The sequence below is a fragment of the Acinonyx jubatus genome, chromosome B3 (assembly GCF_027475565.1).
Source record: "Acinonyx jubatus isolate Ajub_Pintada_27869175 chromosome B3, VMU_Ajub_asm_v1.0, whole genome shotgun sequence".
NCBI lineage: Eukaryota > Metazoa > Chordata > Mammalia > Carnivora > Felidae > Acinonyx > Acinonyx jubatus.
Window position 1 is genome coordinate 83,430,754 of NC_069386.1, and position 23,319 is coordinate 83,454,072.

Sequence of the window (23,319 nt, forward strand, 5' to 3'; positions counted from 1 at the left end):
CATATGACACTGTAATTATTCATACATAATTTAAATAAGACATACTAAATCAAACCCTTGGGGGGGGCTTAAAAAATTTATAATGTAGTTTAAGGATCATACCAAATATTAGAATTAAGTTTAATTTATAATCACAAATATTGCTGGTAGGTTAACTTTTCCAATTGGTGAGACCCAAAGAATATGTTTTTTAAAAAAAATCTCTTCACTCTCAGTGAAACTTTCTTATTAATAGAATTCCACTTTTTGTATGAATCAAGGTATATTTCTAAGGAATCAATAAAAATATTAAAGTTATCAGTCTTCTTCAGGTAACAAATGCCAGCTTTACAATGAAGTACATTTTATTCTTACATGTGATCTTTTAGAAAATTCCAAAGACTACTTACCAAGTACAGGATGATATAAACTATTCTCCTTGCAGATGTTTGGGAAAATATAAGGCAAGTAATATTTCTTAAAATGTGAAAACAAAAATGAAAATCCCCTTTCTTGGTTTTCTTTGTTCTTCCATTCTAAACTTTTTACCTAATAATAAAAAATGTAATGAGAATCATTCCATGAAACAGAAACAGTTATTAGTTATTATAAACAAGCTTATAAAAGGTTACTTAAGCAATACACTAATCTATTACACTCTAAAGATATACACGCTAAATATATATAAAGGACAAATCTTAAAATGAGGGTTTAATGCCATGAAAATGCATTATATAAGTTATATTTCAAAAATCTTAGAGAAGTTAAAGTATGCTCTGGAAAATTTTCAAAGTTGACTCAAATTCGGCTCTACTAATGACAAAGATATGAATGTTCTTTTCCCCATTGCCCCATCCTGAATAATTCAGCCTTAAAAGTCATACAAAATAGGTATATGTGAGAGTAGAGAAGGAGTAAAAGCAGTGGCAGTCAAGTGCAGGTAATCAGAGCTTGCATAAGAAGTAGGGCCTCCATGGAGGGGACACAGTAGAGGCAGTTGCCCAGTGGGGACTTTGAGCACGAGGAGGTGAGGACAGTGTCCATGAAGTTAGGAGGTGAGGATAGAAGGGGAAAGAGCAGTAAAACACAGGGTGTGAGAATTTCAGTAGGGGGAGGAAGATATCTAAGAAGATATCTAAGTAGGGGGATGGTAAAAGCGCAGAGTAGGCTTTAGTGAGATACCACTATACATTCACTTTAGAATAGCTAAAATTACATACTGACCATACCAACTGTTGATGAGGATGTGATGCAACTTTTAAGTTTCATAGATTGCTAGTGGAATGTAAAAAGGCACAACCATTTGGAAAACACTTGGTAGCGCCTTAAAAAATCAGTATATACCTACTCTACAACCTAGCTGTTTGACTAATGGTATTTACCCACAAAAAAGGAAACTTTACGTATACACAAGGACTTATTTATCAATATTCACAGCAGTTTTATTTGCAATAGCCAAAAACTGGAAACTCATTATCACCTGAATAACAAAGCGTGGTATATCCATACAATGAAAAGCTAGTCAGCAATAAAAAGAACCAAACTATAAATATACAACAATATGGATGATTTTCAAAATATTTATGATGGAAAAAAGAAGCCAGACCAAAAAAAAGTATGTACTACAGGATTCCATTTACATAAAAATATGGAAAATGCAAACTATAGTGACAAAGATCAATAGTTGCCTGGGATTAGGAAGCAGGAGTGGAAAAGGATATATTACGAAGGCATCTGAGAACTTTTAGGGGTGATATGGTCATTATATTGATTGTGGTGATGGCTGCATGTTGTACACATATAATAAATTTCATCAAATTGTATATTTCAACATTGCAGTTTACTGTATGCCAATTATATCTCAATAAACCAGCAAAACATTTAAAAGCCTATATGGAGTGTAAAAGTTGTTTTTTAAAAAAGAAAAACTGGTAATAATAATGACAGTAACAACTACTATTCACAGAACACTTACTTGTATCATGTACTTTTTTATTCTAGTACTTTGCACTAATTATTTAATCCTCAAACACCAAAGTAGGATATGTATTATTTTTATGTCTATTTTAAGCTACAGAGGTTAATTTAACAAAGGTCATACTATCAGTAAGATGTGGAATCAGATTTAAATCTTGGTAATCTCATTCAGGGTCCAAATTAACTTTATAATGTTAGTTTCTAAGGCATGGGGAATTTTTATGTTTGGAACAGTTACAAGAAATGTATACATGCGAGTGTTTCCATTGATCAGAACATGCACATTTCCTATGCAGAGATGAAGAGGTTACCTTACAAAATACATTCACTTAGAAATTTACAGTACAAACAGGTTGAAGTATAAATTACATTCCTGTACCCACACCCCATTCTCAGCCTACCTCCCTACTGGCTTCTTGGCAGGTTGATCCCTAAACCAGTTATTTGTTTTTTTTAAAGACCACAGCTGCTGATTATAAAGGAAAGGATTAGAAACTGGACCACATAAGAAGGTTTATACATGAAACAGTCTACTTAAAAATTTCTCTCTCTAGCTCCCTAAGGGATTAATAATCCCTCCAATGATTTTTTTTTTCCAGGAAAGGCATACTAACATACATTTTCAAAAGCAAAAATCTGTCCTCCTTCAGGACAATAAGCAAATATCTACTCTAACAGAACAATGGTAAGAGAGGGAAAAATGATGGTAAGAGGGGTGATATTTAAGAAGATAAAACATACCTGAATTACTATATATTTTAAAAGTGCTTCAAGAAAATAGCTTGTGAGATCTTCTTGTCCTTTGTCTCCTGATTGTGGGGGGACAAGAGGAGTGATTTCCTCTATAGTGACTTGAGCTATCCAAAGACAAAAGAAATGTTCAGTATAATTACAAAACAAAATTAACAATGAAATAATGTGGTCCAAAAAACATTAACTGTAAAACACATATGCAACAAATACTGCTTGAAAATATTCTAATGACTGAAGCTTGAAATAAATCTGAGATCATCCGGACAATCCATCACAACAACCATGAAGTTTAATAACAGCTGTTTCATAAGCCCTTGACTGAGATAATGTGACAAGGATGGACAGACAGATATGAAGGGCTTAAGAGTAAATCTTGCTTGAAAAAAAACTTCTCATGATATTTTAAAATTCACGTTAAGTGTGTCCATTCCAAAATTCCATAGTATGATGAGTAACAGCAAAAATAATGAGCTTATTCATCAATTAAAGGACAGAGTACTCTAGTAATGACCACGATTACCCTTTAAGGTAACGCTTTATTCAAAAAAGGAAATGCTATTTCCCTCTCAAAAAGAAAACATCTTAGTTCCTTGATTACAAAAGTCCATGTATAAAATAAGAAATATGTACATTTTCAAAAATTTTCAAATATTCAAAAACATTCATTGTAACAACCACAAATTCAAGAAAACCAACAACTAGCTGAATTCTCTTAAATATTTCCTAAGCAGCACCTAGTTTAGTACAGGCAGATTCCTAAACCTGTTTCTCAGTAAATATTAGCCCAGTAATTAAGTTCACAAAAGTAGGTTTTTTATAGTCCTCTTGGCACAAAATAAAATACTCTTGTACTTCAAAGTACATCCAAATTAACTCAAGGATACAAGAGGACATATGAGAATTAGAGATGAAAGATAAATGTAAAAATGGCTTATATTAACCAGGTGTTTCTGATGCTTTGATGCCAGAAGACTTGTTGGCCAGGGAGAGAAGAATGGCCCTCCCAGGGCTGGCTAGCTAATTCCTAGAGATCATAAACATGGGCTGGAGAACACTCCTTCCAGGTGCAAACCATCCAGTCCAGAGTACACACCTCTACTCCCCACTTCTATTCGGCCCTCACACTCAAGGCCACTATTCCCCTCACCTAATCACCCAGGTACCTGAGTGACAATGAGGGAAAGCCCGTTTGCACCTACGCCTGCTAAAATTATTCAAATGAGCCGCAGAACTGCTCACACTGCCTCACACATTCTACCTACAGAAATCATATAGGCTCTTGCCTATGATACCCTACCCCTGATTGACCCTGGTACTTCCCCATGTGGCCACCCTCCCTGGTGTGGCATGCCCTCTCCTCTTGTAACTTGGAACTGTAACTATATATTTTTTTTAACGACAATCATCTGATCTGTTGGCCTCATTATACCTAAAAAATAATAAAACCTACACTTTACAATATGGCCTTGAATTACCCAGTTAATAAATGTACAGACATTTTAAACCTATATTAACTACACAGAAAATTTTAAATACTAATGAATAAGATCTCATGAATCTTACTTTCTTGAAGGTTGAGTGGAGGATTAATGAGATTATCTAAAGTTCGAGGTCCATGTTCAGATTGTAGTGCTGAAAATCCAGGAATTAAGCAAGAAAACATCCAAAGTTGTTCTTTGCTACAGTTATTCTGAAGAGCTTGTAACCATAATAAAAAAAGACGAACACCTTCCCGCCTGATCTAAAATAAAATAAAAACAGTATTTTTACTTACAATGGAAATATTTTCTTACTTTTAAGGCCAAAATTCTTTAGATGATTAGAGAATGTTACTTTGCAAAACAGAGGAAGGAAAGAAAGAGGGAAAGGAAAGGAAGAAGGAAGGAGGGAGGGAAGGAGGAAGAGCTATTACATCCATGTCATTTATTGAGCTCTCATTACTTGTAAAATTAAATTCATAGATTTGAACAACTACAGAATAAACTTGGCCTCTTACTACTGAAAGCCATAAGGTAATCTTTGTTCTATAATTTCCATTTGTAGAAAATCAGAAAATCATTTCTGATGGTCTAATACAAGAAGAAAGAGGGCAATAACTGTTCCTTGCTATAATGAGTTTGGTAAAATGAAGAATCGTAATGGGGATCCTGGTGCACTGCTAAATTAATGTTCTTGTCCTTAAAAGGCTTACCACTCTCTGAAATTATGTCATGTACTTATTATTTGCTGCTAACCTGCAAAACAGAAATTGTGACCTATTACTCTATTCTAAGCACCTAGAACAATAACCCATCTACAGAAGACAACAAATATTTGAATCAATGCATAAATTCTCTCCCATGAAGAGAACAGGAAAAGATAGAAAAACATTCAAACTCTGACAAGGAAAACATCAAGTTCTTCACTAACCTAACCTCACTGGTAGCTTTGGAAATTGGCCTACCACAGCTTGGTAAACGGCCACTGTCAAAGCTGTTCAACAGCTGCCAACCTCACAGTTTAGGGAGATAACAAGATAACAATTAGGAAGACTTAATCCTTCATGCTGTTATTCCAAGCCTTGACACCAAACCTACCTACAATATGAAACTTTCATTTAACCTACAATGAGAAGCTTTTAGACAAGGTAGCTTCTCTTATAACAGCACAATGAGATAATGAAAAAGAAATAAAACCAACTTTTTAATATAGATCCTTTATTTCTCTCTACATCTAAGCATAGTTATGGTAATATAAAGAATAATTTATTGAATGACTAAATAGTTTTTATCTTCTGGGATCAGAGAGTAAAGTATTTCTAGTGAATCACTCAATGCATTGGCAAACAACAGTTTTTCTCTTTGTTTTAAGTTTATTACTTTGAGAGAGAGACAACAAGGGAGAGGCAGAGAAAAAGGGAGAGAGAATTTTAAGCAGGCTCCCCAGCATCAGCACAGAGTCCAATGAGGGGCTCAAACCCAAGAATCATGAGATCATGACCTGAACTGAAACCAGGAGTCAGACACTTAACCAACTGAGCCTCCTAGGCACCCCAACAATAGTTTTTCGATAGCCTAATCAACCTAGTACATATTTCACACATACTGAGTATGTTGCTATATTTTAAGTCAATTCACTTCAATTAAGTAAACAATTCAAAATTCTTTAGGAAAAAAGTTGATGTAGGAAAAGTAGAACAAGAGACTATATGCTTTACTCAGTTTTTAAAAAGTCATAGAAAAGAAAGACAACCTTACCTTCAAGGAGTTTCCTGTGTGGAGTAGTTTCTTTAAAATCAATCCTGAAAAGAAGAGATGATTTTAAACATTCATATTTTCTTACTTGTTTCCAAATGTCAGAGTTCTCGGTCAGACTTGAAAACACTTTAAAACAAGTCCTTGGCAACCTCCAAGTTATTCTTGGTGACCCTGATATCCCTCTGGCCATAATCTTGGGACCAGAAAGGAATTTAAAAAGTCACCTTTACAACACATCATCTATTGCAATTAGACATGATTTATTCTATCAAAACAAACCCTAAACACAAAACTGCATTTAATACAACAATCTCTGTACATCTCTTATTTAACACTAAGAATATAATTAAGTACTTCCTCCATCACTAATACAAATAAAAACCACTGCAGAAAATTTTCATTTAACCACATAAACTTCTGTAACTCTAATATTCCCTAACAAACATTTTCATTGTACTAATTTTCTTTTTCAGAATATTCAAATCCATCTTTGTTTCTTTTAATTTATACAATATTTCAATTCTATAATAAAATACTAAAATTACATTAATAACCATCCAGAGACCAACCATTTGGTCTGAACATATCTAACACAGTCCTGTGTTTCTTATAATTTCGAATTTTCACTTATTTACATGATCTATGAGGTTTTATCTAACAAGTATCATTGAAGCCTCCTTTGAAACCATTTCAAATCATTCTCCTTCTTTCCTTCCCCAGAAAAAAACTGTCCCAGTCTTTATCCAGATTTTGGTATTAATTATTTCCAAAAATATTTTCATATTATGAGTATTTATTTATAAATCAATAAAATATTTAGAGTTGGTTTATATGTTTAAAACTTATACCAATAACAAGATTTTTTTCCACAGCTATTTTTTCCAATACTGTATTTTTTATTCTTTCTAATAACCTCAAGATTATACACATACAAAACACACAGACACAAAGATCAAGCCTATATTTTATTTGGTTAAGTTTCAGTTGTCATACAAAAATAAGCTTTAATATTTCAAATAAAACTTTTACTGGGGGCACCTGGGTGGCTCAGTCGGTTAAGCCTCTGACTTCAGCTCAGGTCATGATTTCCCAGTTCATAGGTTCAAGCCCCTCATCAGGCTCTGTGCTGACAGCTCAGGGTCTAGAGCCTGCTTTGGATTCTGTGTCTCCCTCTCTTTCTGCTCCACCCCTGCTTGCACTCTGTCTCTCTCTCTCTCTCTCAAAAATAAACTAAAAAAAATTTTTTTAACTGTTATATCTGCAATTCTCTTATGTTCAAGCAAATTCATTTTCTTAAAGCAATACTATGTAAATCCCAGTCTTTAATCAACTCCCCTAAAAATATATATATATATATATATGCTAAATGCATCATGGACTGGATTATGGAACAGAAAAAGAACATAAGTGGAAAACTAATCAAATCTGGTTAAGTTTGAAGTTTAATAGTTTTTGAAAAAACATACATTTATATGCATCATACAAAATAAGCCTTCCTATAAGTTATTTTTCACATCCAACATTAGCTTCTGAAATTCATCTACACTAATCTATATAGCTCTAATTAATTCACTTTAACTGCTATATATTTACTATTCCATTATGTTCCAATAATCTTACTTATGTTAGGACATTTGGTTTGTTTTCAAATTTTTTGCAATTCTCAGGAATACTATAATAAAGGTTCTTGTTCATGACCTCCTGTAGACATGTGAATTTCCCCAGGATATATTACCAGGAATGAAATTACTCACTTGCAACTTCACTCAATAATAGAAAATTCTCTCTAAAGTAGTTGAAAAAGTTAGCAGTACTTCTAGTAGTGTATGAGAATGCTATGGTAACACATTCTTGGCAACACAAAATACTGGTGGAAGCTCTAAAACATATCTTCATAATGTCTTCATTTGATGTTTCTTAGTGACACCAAGCATCTTTTCATCATTCAAGTTCCTGCAAATTGCTTATGATATCATTTGTTCATTTTTCAATTATGTTATTTTGTTTACTATGAGAGTTCCTTATACATACTGCCTACTAATTCTATGTCACTTCTTTAAATTGGAAATATATACTTCCAAACAATTCAGCCATGTTTTTTTTTGATTGGGAGAGAAAGTATCTTCTGATGTAGAAAAGTTTTAAATTTCTATATAGTCAATTCACCAATGCTTTTCTTAATACTTCCCTACCTTAAAGTAATAAAGATAAACCAACAGTCACTTTAAAAAGTTTTAAAGTGTTACTTTTAACAGTTAAGACCTAAAACCCATCATAAACTTATTTCTGTATAGCAATAACAGATTTTTTTACTCAAATGGAGAGCCAGTTGTGGTACTAACTCTTTTAGGGTTTATAATGAAATGAAATGCTATCTCAATCATAATTCAAATTTCTATGTATAAGGCTAGGTCTTCAGCTGGTTTCCATGTTATTTTCCATTATCCACTTGTCCATCCCTACACGGTGACACTATCTTAATTATTATAGCATTATTGGGTATGGAAATATACAACAACACCATCTTCCTTCTACCATCCTTTTACTCTTCCATATACTTTGCCTGTGATTTCCCATATAAATTTAGGAGAAATCTGTTACGCTATAGTAAAAAGTCCCTACAGGAATTCTGAATGAGAATTTTTCTTTTTATACTATCAAGCCTATCATTCATAGATACTGCGTAAGATTCCATTTATTCAAGAACTTCCTTGTTCTTTAAAAATCATATCATTGCCATACATTAATCTTTTAAATGACTACAGAATACACATTCTCAAGCACACCAGAACATCATCTAAGAGAGACTATATTCTGAGCCACGAAATGTCTCAAAACCTTAAAAAGACTAAAATCACATAAAGTGTAATTCCAAAAACGAATTAAGTTAGAAATCACAACAGAAAGAAATCTGTGGTAACATCAAATACTTGAAAATTAAAAAACAAAACAAAACAAAAAACCACTCTTTAACTACAGGTCAAAGAAACCAAGAGGGACATTAAAAAGTATTTCTGGGGGCACCTGGGTGGCTCAGTCGGTTAAGCGGCCGACTTCGGCTCAGGTCATGATCTCGCGGTCCGTGAGTTCGAGCCCCGCGTCGGGCTCTGTGCTGACAGCTCAGAGCCTGGAGCCTGTTTCCACTTCTGTGTCTCCCTCTCTCTGACCCTCCCCCGCTCATGCTCTGTCTCTCTCTGTCTCAAAAATAAATAAAAACATTAAAAAAATTTTTTTTTAAATAAATAAATAAAATAAAAAGTATTTCTGGGGCACCTGGGTGGCTCAGTCGGTTAAGTATCTGACTTTAGCTCTGGTCATGATCTCACGGTTCCTGAGTTCAAGCCTTGCATCAGGCTCTGTGCTGACAGGTCAGACCCTGCAGACTACTTCAGATTCTATGCCTCCCTCTCTGCCTGTCTCCCACTCAGTCTGTCTGTCTCTCTCAAAAATAAACATTAAAAAAAAATGTTTTTAAAAACTTCTGAGGCACCTGGGGTGGCTCAGTTGGTTGAGTGTCCAACTCTTGATATCAGCTCAGGTCAAGATCCCAGGGTTGTGGGAACTGCATTGGGTTCTGCACTGAGTGTGGAGCCTGCTTAAGATTCTCTTACTCTCTCCTACTCACTCCCCTGTTCGCATGCTCTCTCTCTCTAAATATACATATATATATATATATATATATATATATATATATATATATATTTCAACTAAATGAAAACACAAGCACAACATTAAAACTTACAGGATAAGCTAAAACAAAGCTTAGAGGGAAATTTATTGCCTTAAATATCTGTATCAAAAAAGAAAAAAGATATCAAATTAATAGTCTAGACTTCCATCATAAGAAAATACAAATAGACAAATTAAACCCAAAGCAAGCAAAACAGTTAAAAAATATAAAAAGCTAAAATGAAAACCAATGAAATAGAAAGCAGAAAAAGAACAGAGAAAATCAAACAATACCAGAGTTAGTTCTTTGAAATGGTCAACACTGATGACAAATGCCTAGCTAGACTGGTCAGTAAGAGACTACAAATTACACAAATATTACAATACTTGGTCAGGATGTGGACAAAGCGTTCCCCTTTTGCATTGTTGGTGGGAATGTAAACTGGTGCAGCTACTCTGGAGAACAGTATGGAGGTTCCTCAAAAAATTAAAATAGAACTACCTACAACCCAGCAATTGCACTACTAGGTATTTATCCAAAGGATACAAAAATGCTGATTCAAAGGAGCACATGCACCCCTATGTTTATAGCAGCACTATAATAGTGGTAGATAGCAGCACTATAGCCAATAGCCAATAGCACAATAGCCAAATTGTGGAAGGAGCCAAAATGTCCACTGATTCATGAATGGATAAAGAAGATGTGCTGTGCGTGTGTGCGCGCGCGCACATGCGCGCGCGCACACACACACACACTCTATTTGGCACTTTACATTTCTCTTCCGTTTCTGATTCTGAGATGTTTATTTTGAGGTTGAGCCCACTTTCATTTTTTTGTTTTATAGTTTTATCACCATTGCTAAAGTAAAGGAACAAAGAAATTTAATATGCCTTTTGACTGGTAATCTTTCATCTATATTTTTATCTTATACTCCCAGTAAGTAAAGTCCAGTATTCTTTATATTGTTTTTACTAAAAACTAAACCATAAATTCATTTGAAATAATGACCAGCCCATTAAAGAGCATTATCATTTATGTCATATGTCAAATACATATTTCAATTACTTACCAATACTATGAAACTGCCATCGCTGATGAATTCTTTCTGGAAGAAGTTGTAAAATTTTCTAAAAATCAGTATGAATAAAACAAAGAAAAGAATGAAAAGCAGGTAATGAGTCCACATTCTGTGCAATGTGAAAAATTAAACAAAGAGCTTATAATAAGCTTTTAAGAGTTTCTTATGTAAAAGATAGCATCACAAACACAAAACAGTATTTGAACTGATCTGACAGTACTTGCACTATTTCAGCACTGGTCATCAATATTTGAAAACACCAAAAAAACCCAACAAGCTATGCTAAGACTTGGAACAAGACAATAATGAAATGTATCTTTACAATGATGTGGAAAGTAAATATATTTCTCCTTACTGATTAAATACTAACTCAAACATTTTTCAAAATGATCATTTACTATTCTTAGAATTTCTCTATTATGGCTATTACTGATAAGTTTTAAATTCTTTCAGATATTAATATTAGTGACATTTTATCTCTGTGTAGTTCTTCCTATTTTTATAAAAGTAGGAGAAATATTTGGATTTCATAAAAATCAAATCAGTATTTATACTGTATTAAGTATTTGTACTGCGTTGATTGATTCATGTGAACCCAAAAGTATTATATGTTATGATGGCTATAGGTATAATAACAATACTTAAAAATTCAGGACCCCTACATTTAAGCCAACACAGGCTTCTATCAATTGGGAATAAACACTTTTTACATATAATTCAAAATTTTACCTTTAATTCCCTTCACAAATTTCTTCTGTGTGAATTATTCTAGTTCAACAGCTTGCCTTACTATGCTGCTAAACTATGCCCTCAGTACTCATCCGCTTGCTGAATGAGTTTTGTATGTGTCTGTTGTTATTGCTGCTCTTAGTACTATTATTATTTAGAAATTCCACTAACCAAATGTTCACAGTGGCCAAAGAGTAGACATTTTATATAATGATATCTCATCAAACCTCACAACCATCCTAAAAAAAGTTTATTAATCTCATTTGAAAAATGAGAAAATGGGCTAAGTAATGTGTTTAAGTTAGAAAGTGGAATTAATTCCAGGGGTGCCTGCATGGCTCAGTTGGTTAAACACTGGACTTCGGCTCAGGTCACGACCTCACGGTTCGTGAGTTGAAGCCCCACGTTGGGCTCTATGCTGACAGCTCAGAGCCCACAGCCTGCTTCAGATTCTATGTTTCCCTTTCTCTCTGCCCCTCCCCAGCTTGTGCTCTGTCTCTCTCTCTCTCAAAAATAAATGTTAAAAAAAATTTTAATAAATAAATTTTAAAAAGTAAAAAATCAAAAAGAAAGTGGAACTAATTTCAACCTTAATATGCCTAATTCTAAAATGTGTACTTTTGTACTATTCTGCCCAAAATACAGTATGCATGTTTTACACTTCTATCTTCCATTTAATATGATCTTCTTTAGTCCATCTCATACAAGAGGATCATGAGAAATTATAAAGTTCTTTACAGATAAATGCTGGTCCCACATGAGATACACAAACTTCTTTGCCTTTGCCCTCCTCATATTTCTCTGGCCAACAATTACATAATTCTATTTATTTTGGTATGGAAAGAAATGAAATTTAAGTTGAGAAAGTTTATAAACTACTCAAAAGGATTCCTAAATTATGACCATTATACTTTATATTAAAAAAATTTTTTTTAATATTTATTTTTGAGAGAGAGAACATGAGTGGGGGAGGGACAGAGAGAGAGGGAGACACAGAATCCAAAGCAAGCTCCAGGCTCTAAGCTGTCAACACAGAGCCCGACGCAGGGCTCAAACTCAGGAACCATGAGATCATAACCTGAGCCGAAATCGGATGCTTAACCAACTGAGCCATCCAGGTGCCCCTATTATACTTCAGATTTGACCCCTTATAAAATGTAAATAAACATGTCTTTATTTTTTTTAATCTTTTTTACCGTTTATTCATTTTTGAGAGACAGACCATGAATGGGGGCAGAGAGAGAGGCAGACACAGAATCCAAAGCAGGTTCCAGGCTCTGAGTTGTCAGCACAGAGCCCAACACAGGGCTCGAACTCACGAACCATGAGATCATGACCTCAGCCAAAGTCAGATGCTTAACCAACTGAGTCACCCAGGCACCCCAACATGTCTTATTTTTATGCGGTTAATATAAAGATGAAAGAAAGAAAGAAACCATGTGTAGTTTTAACAGAAGAAAACAGATTATGAATCCCAGATCATATTTTTAACACTACATAATGGTGCTTTTCATTACAAAAAGAGGAAATCAGTTAATTTATAATTCTTAATTTTTAAAAATCATTATTAGTCTCCAAGGTAGAGGTCAGGTATTATTATTCCCATTACAAGGAGCAAAACATAAGCACACAGGTTAAGTATTTTTTCCAAAAGATGGAAACCCTATATCTAACATCTTTATATTGTAAGAAAATTTAGTCATTCATTAAAGACAAACCATTGATCAGTATGTATTTACATACAGGAAAATAAACATTGTTTTTTAATAGAAGGAATGCCCTAAAAGATCTTCTATGAACTAATCAATCCATCTCAGTTTCCTGAACAGGGGCAATCATGAATGTCTGAAGGAACATTTTCCAGAAATTATTAACTTGCTTTCTCTGCTGATACTTTTTTTTTAACTTCTTTTCAATCTTCATGTTTTAAAATGTTTGTTTGTTTATTTTGACAGAAAGAGTGCGTGCATGGGGGAGGGACAGAGAAAAAGAGAGAGAGAGAATCCCAAGCAGGCTCCATGCTGTCAGCACAGAGCCCGACACTAGGCTCAATCTTAGGAATGATGAGATTGTGACCTGAGCCAAAATCAAGAGTTGGACATTTAACCAAGGGAGCCACCCAGGCATCCCAATCCCGATGCCTTTTATTTCCTTCTCTTGCCTGATTGCCGTGGCTAGAACCAAGTACAATATTCAATAGAAATGGCAAGAGTAGACACCCCTCTTTTGTTACTAATGTTAAGAAAGAGGTACTCCGTACCTAGCATAAGGTATGGTCTTAGCTGTGTATTTTTGTAGGTGTCCTATATCAAGTGGACAAAGTTTCCTTTTATTCCCATTTTGTTAGGTGTTTTATGATGAAAAAGTACTGGGAGTTTGCCAAATGCTTTTTCTGTATTTATTGATATGACATGTATTTTTTTGTCTTTTATTCTATTATTACTGTATGTTAGTTGGTTTATTTTCAGATGCTAAACTTTGTAATACTTAGATAAACCCCATTTGGTCATGTTGTATAATCCTTTTTTATATGTATTTTGATTTCATTTACCTTTTTTTGAGGATTTTTTGTGCCAATACTCATGAAAATATTTTATTATATTTTAATAATAAAATATAATAAATTTATATTATTATAATTTTCTTTCTTTGTAATGTTTTTGTCTGGTTTTGGTTGCATAACACTGGCCTCACAGAATGAATTATGAAATATCACCTCTTTTTTATTAATTAAAGAGTCTGTGAAGAACTCATATACTTCTTTAAATGTCTGGTTTAAATTCACTACTAAAGTCATCTGGGTCTGGGCTTTTCTTGGTGGGAATTTATTTACATATGAATTCATTTTTTCACTTGTAAGTCTTTCCAGTTTTCTATTTCTTTCTGAATCAATTCACTGCTTTTATCTTTACAGGAACTTGTCCATTTAAAAGTATGACATTTGTTGGCATTCAGTTGGTCACAGTACTCTCTTATAATCCTTACAATTTCTATAAGGTGGGTAGTATTCCTTTTTAATTCCTGAATTTAATAATTTAATTCTTCACTCTTTTTAGTCAGTATGGCTAAATATTATTAGTTTTCCTGATCTTTCAATGTTCTGACTTTTAGGTCTATTGGTATTCTCCAGTTTTTAAAACTTTCTTCCATTTATTTTTGCTATAATCTTTTTTTTTTAATGTTTATTTATTTTTGAGAGTGAGACAAGAGCATGAGTAAGGGACGGGCAGCAAGAGAGTGAGACACAGAATCCAAAGCAGGCTCCAGGCTATCAGCACAGAGCCCGAGGCGGGGCTTGAACTCACAAACTGCAAAATCATGACTCAAGCCAAAGTTGGATGCTTAACTGACTGAGCCACCCAGGCACCCCTATTTTTACTATAATTTTAACTATGTTCTTCATATGCTTTCTTTGGGTTTTAATTTGATCTTCTTTTTTCAGTTTCTTAGTGGAAACTTAGGTAACTGATGTGACATCATTCTTCCTTCTATCATATTAAGTTATATAACTATAAATTTCCCTCTGAATGCTTGGTTAGCTATATTCTCTAAGTTTTGGTATGTCATAACTATGAGCCATTGATTATTTGGGGGTGTGTTCACTAATTTCCACATATTTATGAATTTACAAAATTTCCTTGTTATTGATTTCCTCATTTAATTCCATATTGATTAGAGAACATAATCTAAATGATTTCTGATGCTTTTATTCTTTCTCAAAATATCTATGTTTTAATATTCCCCTTGTAAATAGTCCATGCAAACACCTGGGGAGATAAACATAAGCAAATTCCTAAATGCTGATTATTGAAAAATAACTGCAAAATAGGTACCAACACCAATTACTCCCATCTGGAACTCTTAAAAAAAAAAAACAAAAAAAAAAACTTTTTTTTTTAGCTGTGACTAAATCAATAACTAAATCAACAGCTAAGAAATATCAGATTGTTCAAATTCTTCTAAACTATATCAAGTACCCAAAATACAAAACAGTGAATTATCTTTTATTACCAACAGACAAAATAGCTCAAATTTTAGATACTGATTTCCCAATTCTTTGCTGTCCTTGAAGTCACAAGATTGAATCATGGCTTTCTCCAGATATCTGAATTTTCAATAAAGATCAGAATACTCCTATCACTGCTTGACTTGAAAGACAGAATGAAGAGGCAAGGAGTTATTTTAAAAGTAAGGGGACTGTAGGGGCACTCAGGTGGCTCGGTTGGTTAGGCGTCCAACTTCAGCTCAGGTCATGATCTACAGTTTGTGGGTTCGAGTCCTGGGTCAGGTTCTGTGCTGACAGCTTGGAGCCTGGAGCCTGCTTCCGACTCTGTGTCTCCCTCTCTCTCTGTCCCTTCCCCGCTAATGCTGTGTCTCTCTCTCTTTCTCTCTCTCAAAAATAAATAAACATTTAAAAAAAATAATAAATAAATAAAAGTGAGGGAACCCTAATTTTTATCAGGATGCCAAAAATAAAATATAAATTTTAGCAAAGAATCAAATATTACTAATTCCTTCTATTTTTAACAATAAAGGCTTGCCCCAACCCAATCCAAAGTTACACAGAAAAATAATTTATAAAACCATTATCTTATAGTATTACCAAGTTTGTGGTGTCAAATGCATAAAAACATAATTCTATTTCTACCTAAAAAAAAATACATGTATCTCAAAAAATAATTAAGAATTAAGTCGGGTATATTTTTAGGTCAAAAAAACATGATTCAGTTTTTAGAAAGCGTGGCAAATTCAGTCTTCTGTTACATGCTTTATAGTTTCAATATATTCCTTTGTAAGTTCCAGGAATTATTTGGGGGGGGGCGGGAATAGTTGATGGGCAGATACTTACCTCAAAAATAAAAAGTATAGCATCCAATTCCTCCCTCTGAGATTTGTGACCTAAAATATATTTACAGAAAAATGTGTTAAACATTATCATTTTATCCTATTACCACCACTTAAAAAGCTTAAAATATTTCAAGCATTATTTTCTCAGTGATTCTTTAATAAAATATTTAAAGCATATTCTGTTCAATGTATAAACAACACTATAGCATCTCTCTCTACTCTTTTTCAACAATTAAATTTAGATTCTACATATTTATATCTTAAAACAAATAATATATTGTGGAGAACTTAGAATTCTGAAAATGAAAGTATGAGAACGACTGCTCAATTTACATATGCACCTAAGAGCAAAGCAAAGAAGGTAAGGAAACAGGTAAATCAATCCGACCAGGGGAAAGCAAATCTTCTAAGCCTTTTCAAAGGAATGAAGATAGTACTACCAACCCAAAGTGTGAGAGGGTGTCTAAAAGATGTTTTACAAAAAGAAGTGAAAAAACACCAAAATTCCAATGTCCAAGAGTCGATTTTTAAGTGAATATTTAAGATAATTATTTGAAACATCAACATAAGCCAGGACCAATTTTAACATCTTACCTTTCTGTTTCAGACTAGCTTCAATAGTCACAAAATTCTCAAAGAACACATAATATATATGTGAAAAATGTTGGTCAAAAAACTGTTTAAGATCTATAGACTCTGCATTCTCTGAAAAGGAAAGGAAACCAGTTTTTAGTGATTACATATATATGTTAAATCACATTCAGTTAGAGTCACAGTGGCAAATTTCCTTCAAAAAAGTCAAAGAACTGCTCCTAAAATTCTATCATATTAAAATATTTGAGATATTCATTGATTTATATTCTTGTTCTCACAACTTTAGTCTTCAAAGATTTTAGTTTTAATTTTAAAAACAGGTCAAATCAAGTTACCATAACCTCTGCTTCCAAAAAAAAAAAAAAAAAAAAAACCCAAAAAACAAAAAAACAAAAAGTCTCAGAAAGATTTATTCAAAATTTATTTTGGATATTTAGCTAAACCAAAAAAAGAAGTTTTAGTTTCAATTCATAGCTATGCCTCTCCCAACTTATCCCCAAGACAGTTTAAAATCAGTATTTCTAGAAGTAATTATATATTTTATAAAACACATTTATTCAGCAAATAGGTACCTAACAACAGGCTTTATAAATAGGCACTTAATTATTAAAAAGCTCAAATACAGATAATATTGCTCTTAAGGGATCTTCCGTATAGTCCAGGGCACACAAAGCCAAACATATAACTGTATGCACAGTACAAAGTATTACATATTGAAAGTGAAGTGACAAAATGCAATAGCAATTTAGAAACACAAAATTACTTTCAAAGCTAAAAGAGGGGTGAAGGTAGGGAAAGAAGAAAAGCTTAATAGATTATATGAAAAGACTTTTAAAGACAGGAAAAACTTTGAACATGAACTGGTGAGGTTTAATGAGAAGGGCATTCTAGGCATAAGCAAAGACAAACAAGTGAGGAAACTATGAAGCATGATAGGATGCATAAAAATAATTCATTTTAGCTACAGCTTAGAATGTTTTGATAAAAATAAAATTGAAAAACTAGCCTTGAAGTATGTTTTAAAATGTCTTGAAAACTAAAGTGACTGAATTTATTATTCAAAGGAATATATCTATGCAGATGTATACATACTACACATTTTGTTGTTTAGTTTATTTTCTGGGAGATTGAGAAGGTTGAAGAAAAAGGGGAATACAGAACTTTTACCTTAAGTATATGCTTCCCATTATTCAACTTTGCTTGCAAAAAGCACATGTTTATTTTATAATGAAAAATAAATATAAAAAAGGCAACTAGAAAAAAGTCAATCGTTAATAAACTCAAATTAAAGGTAAATATCAGTAAATTTCTTGAAATGCTTTAAGGAGCAATAGAAGATTTCAGAATAAAATTACATAGTAACAACATATAGCATTTTAAACTCTCTTTCATGTATTAGCTTACCCTGTGAATAGTCATAATTCTTTAGTGACCTCTCATCTATGGAATTTTCTAAGACTGTTACCCCTTTGCTCTACTCTCACAAAAGAAGGGGTGGATGCCCTCTCTATTCCCTTGGATTCTCTACATTTCTACCTTATGGAAATCACATGTTTTAAGTGTTTTCTTGTCTTCTTTCCAGGACTAGTCTACAGCTTCTTTAGAATAGAAATTGTGTCTATCTTAGCATTCCCAAAACCTAACACAGTACTCAGCACATATGTATTCAGATGTGTTTTACTACTGATTAAAATAAGTTATTTTAATTTTATTATATTCATTTATTAGCTTGGAAATTTTTATATTAGAAAAGACTGCATAACCTACTGACAGGCAAAACATTGCTTCCTCTAGACTGGAATCAGAAAACCCAGATTCAACTCCTATCTGTAACAATACCTGTGTGACTTTTCACAGAACTAGAAAAACAAAATGGCTAAGAAAAACTGAATGTTTCCTATATGCTAGACTCTCTTTTAAGTGCTTTACAGAAATTAATTCCTATAATCCTCACAACAACACTATGAAATGAGTACTATTATTATCCCTATTTTACAGATGAGGAAACAGGCATAGAGAGTCTAAGTAATTCAGCTAGTAGGAAGCAGAGACAGAGATTTAAATCCTACACAGCCTGGATCTAGTGCCCATGCTCTTAATCTCTACGTTATTCAGCCTCCAATGTAATACATGTATAAGAAAATTAGGAATAGAACACCAGTAATTTATTATCTGCCTATAAGAACAAGATCCATCAAATAATAAACACATTTTACAAACTTTCAAAATAAAAGCATACACAACTGAGAAAAACAGGAAAAGTATTCTATTTTTCCCACACAATAGTTTAGAGTAACAAAGAACTATGAGATCAAAATAAAATAGGCTACTATAATTAGCTCTCCATTTCCTGAAATTAATGTTTCAAACGTAACTAATGTTCCAGGGGAAAGAAGAAAATGAGAGAACAATAACAAAGCAAAACAAAAAAATCAAAACAAAAGCAAACATGAATCAACTCAAGATTTTACAAGCTTATTTAGGAGCCAAGACGACTTCTCTTAATTTCCTTCTCATACAGCATGTGAGGAAAACCTGGAAATTACATACTTACTAATAAAAGATACTGGATCAAAATTAGGCTAATTTCCTTGTTGGGCTTTTTTTTTTTTTTTTTTGCTTTGTTTTTCTCTATATCTATTTGTAATGAACCAGTCAGCAAATAAAAACTCTTTTACAAAATATTTTTGATCACCAATTCACAAAATTTACATGGTGGGGGAAAACAGGGTAAGAAATAAAAAAAAAATAAAGAAAGAGAGAGGAGGGAGAGAGTAAAAACACACAAACAGGCGATGCCCGGGTGGTACAGGCAGTTAAGTGTCAAACTCTTGATTTCAGCTCAGGTCATGATCTCACATCATGAGATTGAGCCTCATATCAGGCTCTACACTGACAGTATGGAGCCTACTTAGGATTCTCTCTTATGCTCTCTCTCTGCAACCCCCCCCCCCCACCTCATGCTCATGCTCTCTTTCAAAAATAAATAAACTTTAAAACATGCACACACAAACAGGCTGGATAAATTATGAATAATACACTATTAGGCTCTAAAAAAAAGTAGGGACTATATGGGAAATGGAGAAGAAATTGAGAAAAGGGAAGAAGAGAAAAAAGGACAAAGGGAGGAAACTAAAAGGAATAAATTAGAAGACAGAACTGAAGCTATTCCTCAGAATATAATGCAGAGAATAGTAAGATGGAAAATATAAAGATAAGGATAACAAACTACCTTAAAAGTTCCAGGAAGGAAGAAAAAATGTAAACAATATTAAAAATATATATACCTGAGAATGATTTAAAATTGGTGAAATATGTAAGTAAATCTTAAGATGAAAAATGACATACTGAATCCCAAGCAGGATAAACACAAATCTACACATGGACACATCCTAACACCAAAAACAAAATGAAAATATTAAAACCAACAAAAATTACCTACATAGTAATATCAAAACTAACAGTACACTTCTCATTAACCTAATAGAGGCAGGAAGACAGTGCAACTTTATACTGAAAGAACTAAGGGAAAATAATTGCCAATCTAAAGTCCTATACTCAGCTAAAGTACTTCAAATAACATGAACACGAGGGACACCTGGATGGCTCAGTCGGTTAAGCACCCCACTGTTGATCTCAGCATAGGTCACAATCTCACAGTTCATGAATTTGAGCCTGGCATAGGGCTCCATGTTGACAATGTGGAGCCTGCTTGGGATTCCCTCTCTCGCCCCCCCCCACACACACTCTCCCTCAAAATAAATGAACACATTTTTTAAAAAAGAAAACTATTAACAACCTGAACATGTAAATGAAGAAAAGGCATTTTCTAACATCCTTACAGTTTAACACTCAAAAACCATAACTCAGGGGTGCCTGGGTGGCTCAGTTGGTTGTGCATCTGACTTCAGCTCAGGTCATGATCTTGCGGTTTATGAGTTCGAGCCCCGCATCAGGCTCTGTGCTGACAGCTGGGAGCCTGGAGCCTGCTTCAGATTCTGTATCTCCCTCTCTCTCTCCCCCTCCCCCGCTTGTGCTCTGTCTCTCTCTCTCAAAAATGAATAAATGTAAGAAAAAAAAATTTTTAAAAACCCTCATTCAAACTCAAAGAAATACAAGAGATATATTCTGAAAGAGAAATAAACTAACATTGGAGAGTGAAAAGCAAAAAGCAAAAATGAACAAAGAAACTGCAAAATGTATGGGTAAATCTAAATGGATACTAATGTTAAAAAAGCTACTAATGCAAAAGGTTACTAATTAGGAGAAAGTAAAAAAATAGACAATGTCAAAGATGCAACAAAAACGCTAGAGAGACTATTTTAAGATCTTACTTTGTTAAGAGGATGACAGAAATACTGATGAACTTTATAATTTAATATTAGTATGCTACTAAAATGTTTTGAGTTACCACTAAGAATAGTAACAAAATATAAAACGTTTAACCATTAGGAGAAAAATATAGAAAAACTTATGGTAACAGAAATGAGTATAGAAAAGCACCCCAAAAAGATGAATGAAATGATAGAAATATAAATACAGTATTTACCAAAAAAAAGTTAATAAATTAAATGCTTCAACTAAGACACAGTTATAATCACACTGCATTTTAAAACAACCACAAAAATTAAGCTACAAGGTATTTATTAAGAAAAAAATTTTGGGGTGCCTGGGTGGCTTTGTCGGTTAAGCGTCTGACTTCAGCTCAGGTCATGATCTCACTGTCCGTGAGTTCGAGCCCTGCGTCAGGCTCTGGGCTGACAGCTCAGAGCCTGGAGCCTGTTTCAGACTCTGTGTCTCCCTCTCTCTCTGCTCCTCCCCTGTTCATGCTCGGTCTCTCTCTGTCGCAAAAATAAATAAACGTTAAAAAAAAAAATTAAAAAAAAAAAAAGAAAAAAATTTTAAACCAAAATGATTAAAGGAATGAAATAAAAATATATTATTTAGACATTGACCAAAATACCATTGTTGATTCCTTGGTAAGAGTCAAAGTAAATATTAAGGCAAGAATTACTACAATTAAAGAGGATCACTGTATTTTGAAAAAAGGCTGTACCAGGAAGCTTTTAATTCCAAATTTGCATTAACAGTTTCAAAATATAAAAAGCAAAGACCAACAAATTTCTAAGGAGAAAAAACCTACTAATTGCATGGTAGATTTCATACAACCATTTCCTAACATAAAAGTAATTGAAATTCCAAGGAAGAGGGGCAGAAAAATATTTGGAGAAATAATGGCTGAAAATTTTCAAGCTTGATGCAAATCACAAATCCACATATGCATGAAGCTCAACAAACTCCAAAACAAGAAACATGAAAAAATCATAAAGGCACATAATAATTAAATTGCTCAAAACAGTGAGAAAAAGAACATATTAAAAAGCAGCTAGAAGAAAAAAAAAACATGGTACACAGTAACTAAAGATGACATATTTTTCATCAGAAATAATGCAAATAAAAACAATACATATCTTTAAAGTAATGAAGAAAAAAAACTGTCCAGCTGAATTCTATATCCAGTAAAAATATCTTTCAAAAACAAAGGCAAAATAACTACTAGGTATTTATTCAAGGGATACAGGTATGCTGTTTCAAAGGGATACATGCACCGCAATGTTTACAGCAGCACTATCAACAACAGCCAAAGTATGTAAAGAGCCCAAATATCCATTGATAGATACATGGATAAAGAAGATGTGGTGTGTGTGGGTGTGTGTGTGGATACATACACACACACACACACATACACACACACACACACACACACACACACACACACACAATGGAGTATTACTCAGCAATCAAAAAGAATGAAATCTTGCCATTTGCAACTACATGGATGGAACTTAAGGGTATTATGCTAAGCGAAATTAGTTGCAGAAAGACAAATATCATATGAATCCACTCATATGAGGACTTTAAGACACAGAACAGATGAACACAAGGGAAGGGAAGCAAAAATATAAAAACAGGGAGGGGGACAAAACATAAGAGACTCTTAAATATAGAGAACAAATAGAGGGTTGCTGGAGGGGTTGTAGGAGAGGGGATGGGCTAAATGGGTAAGGGGCATTAAGGAATCTACTCCTGAAATCACTGTTGTACCATATGCTAACTAACTTAGATGTAAATTAAAAAATAATTAATTTTTTAAAAGGCAAAATAAAGACATTTTCAGACATACAAAAGGTCCAAATACTAATAGAAATGCTAAAGAAGGTCTTTCAGGCAGAAAGAAATATTATCATGCAACTACATGGATGGAACTAGAGGGTATTATGCTAAGCGAAATTAGTCAGAGAAAGACAAATATCATATGACTTCACTCATATGAAGACTTTAAGACACAGAACAGATGAACATAAGGGAAGGGAAGCAAAAATAAAATAAAGACATGGAGGGGGACAAAATATAAGAGATCTTAAATATGGAGAACAGAGAGTTACTGGAGGGGT

The 23,319-nt window shown here is 33.4% G+C and overlaps 1 protein-coding gene across 7 annotated transcripts in view; it reads right to left on the reverse strand.

Annotated features, from left to right (window-relative positions):
* The window catches only part of RALGAPA1 (Ral GTPase activating protein catalytic subunit alpha 1), a 264,118-nt gene that overhangs the window by 204,526 nt on the left and 36,273 nt on the right, over window positions 1-23,319 (reverse strand). For all 7 annotated transcript variants that reach the window (XR_008299366.1, XM_027065594.2, XM_053224366.1 and 4 more), the window contains exons 2-8: window positions 16,865-16,975; window positions 16,272-16,321; window positions 10,685-10,742; window positions 5,946-5,989; window positions 4,273-4,450; window positions 2,698-2,813; window positions 390-528 (exon numbers count right to left, since the gene is read on the reverse strand). Coding sequence is in view for 6 of the 7 variants with exons in the window: in XM_027065594.2 (XP_026921395.2) it covers window positions 390-528; window positions 2,698-2,813; window positions 4,273-4,450; window positions 5,946-5,989; window positions 10,685-10,742; window positions 16,272-16,321; window positions 16,865-16,975 (696 nt within the window). In the remaining variant the exon portion in view is untranslated. The remainder of the gene's footprint in view (window positions 1-389; window positions 529-2,697; window positions 2,814-4,272; window positions 4,451-5,945; window positions 5,990-10,684; window positions 10,743-16,271; window positions 16,322-16,864; window positions 16,976-23,319) is intronic.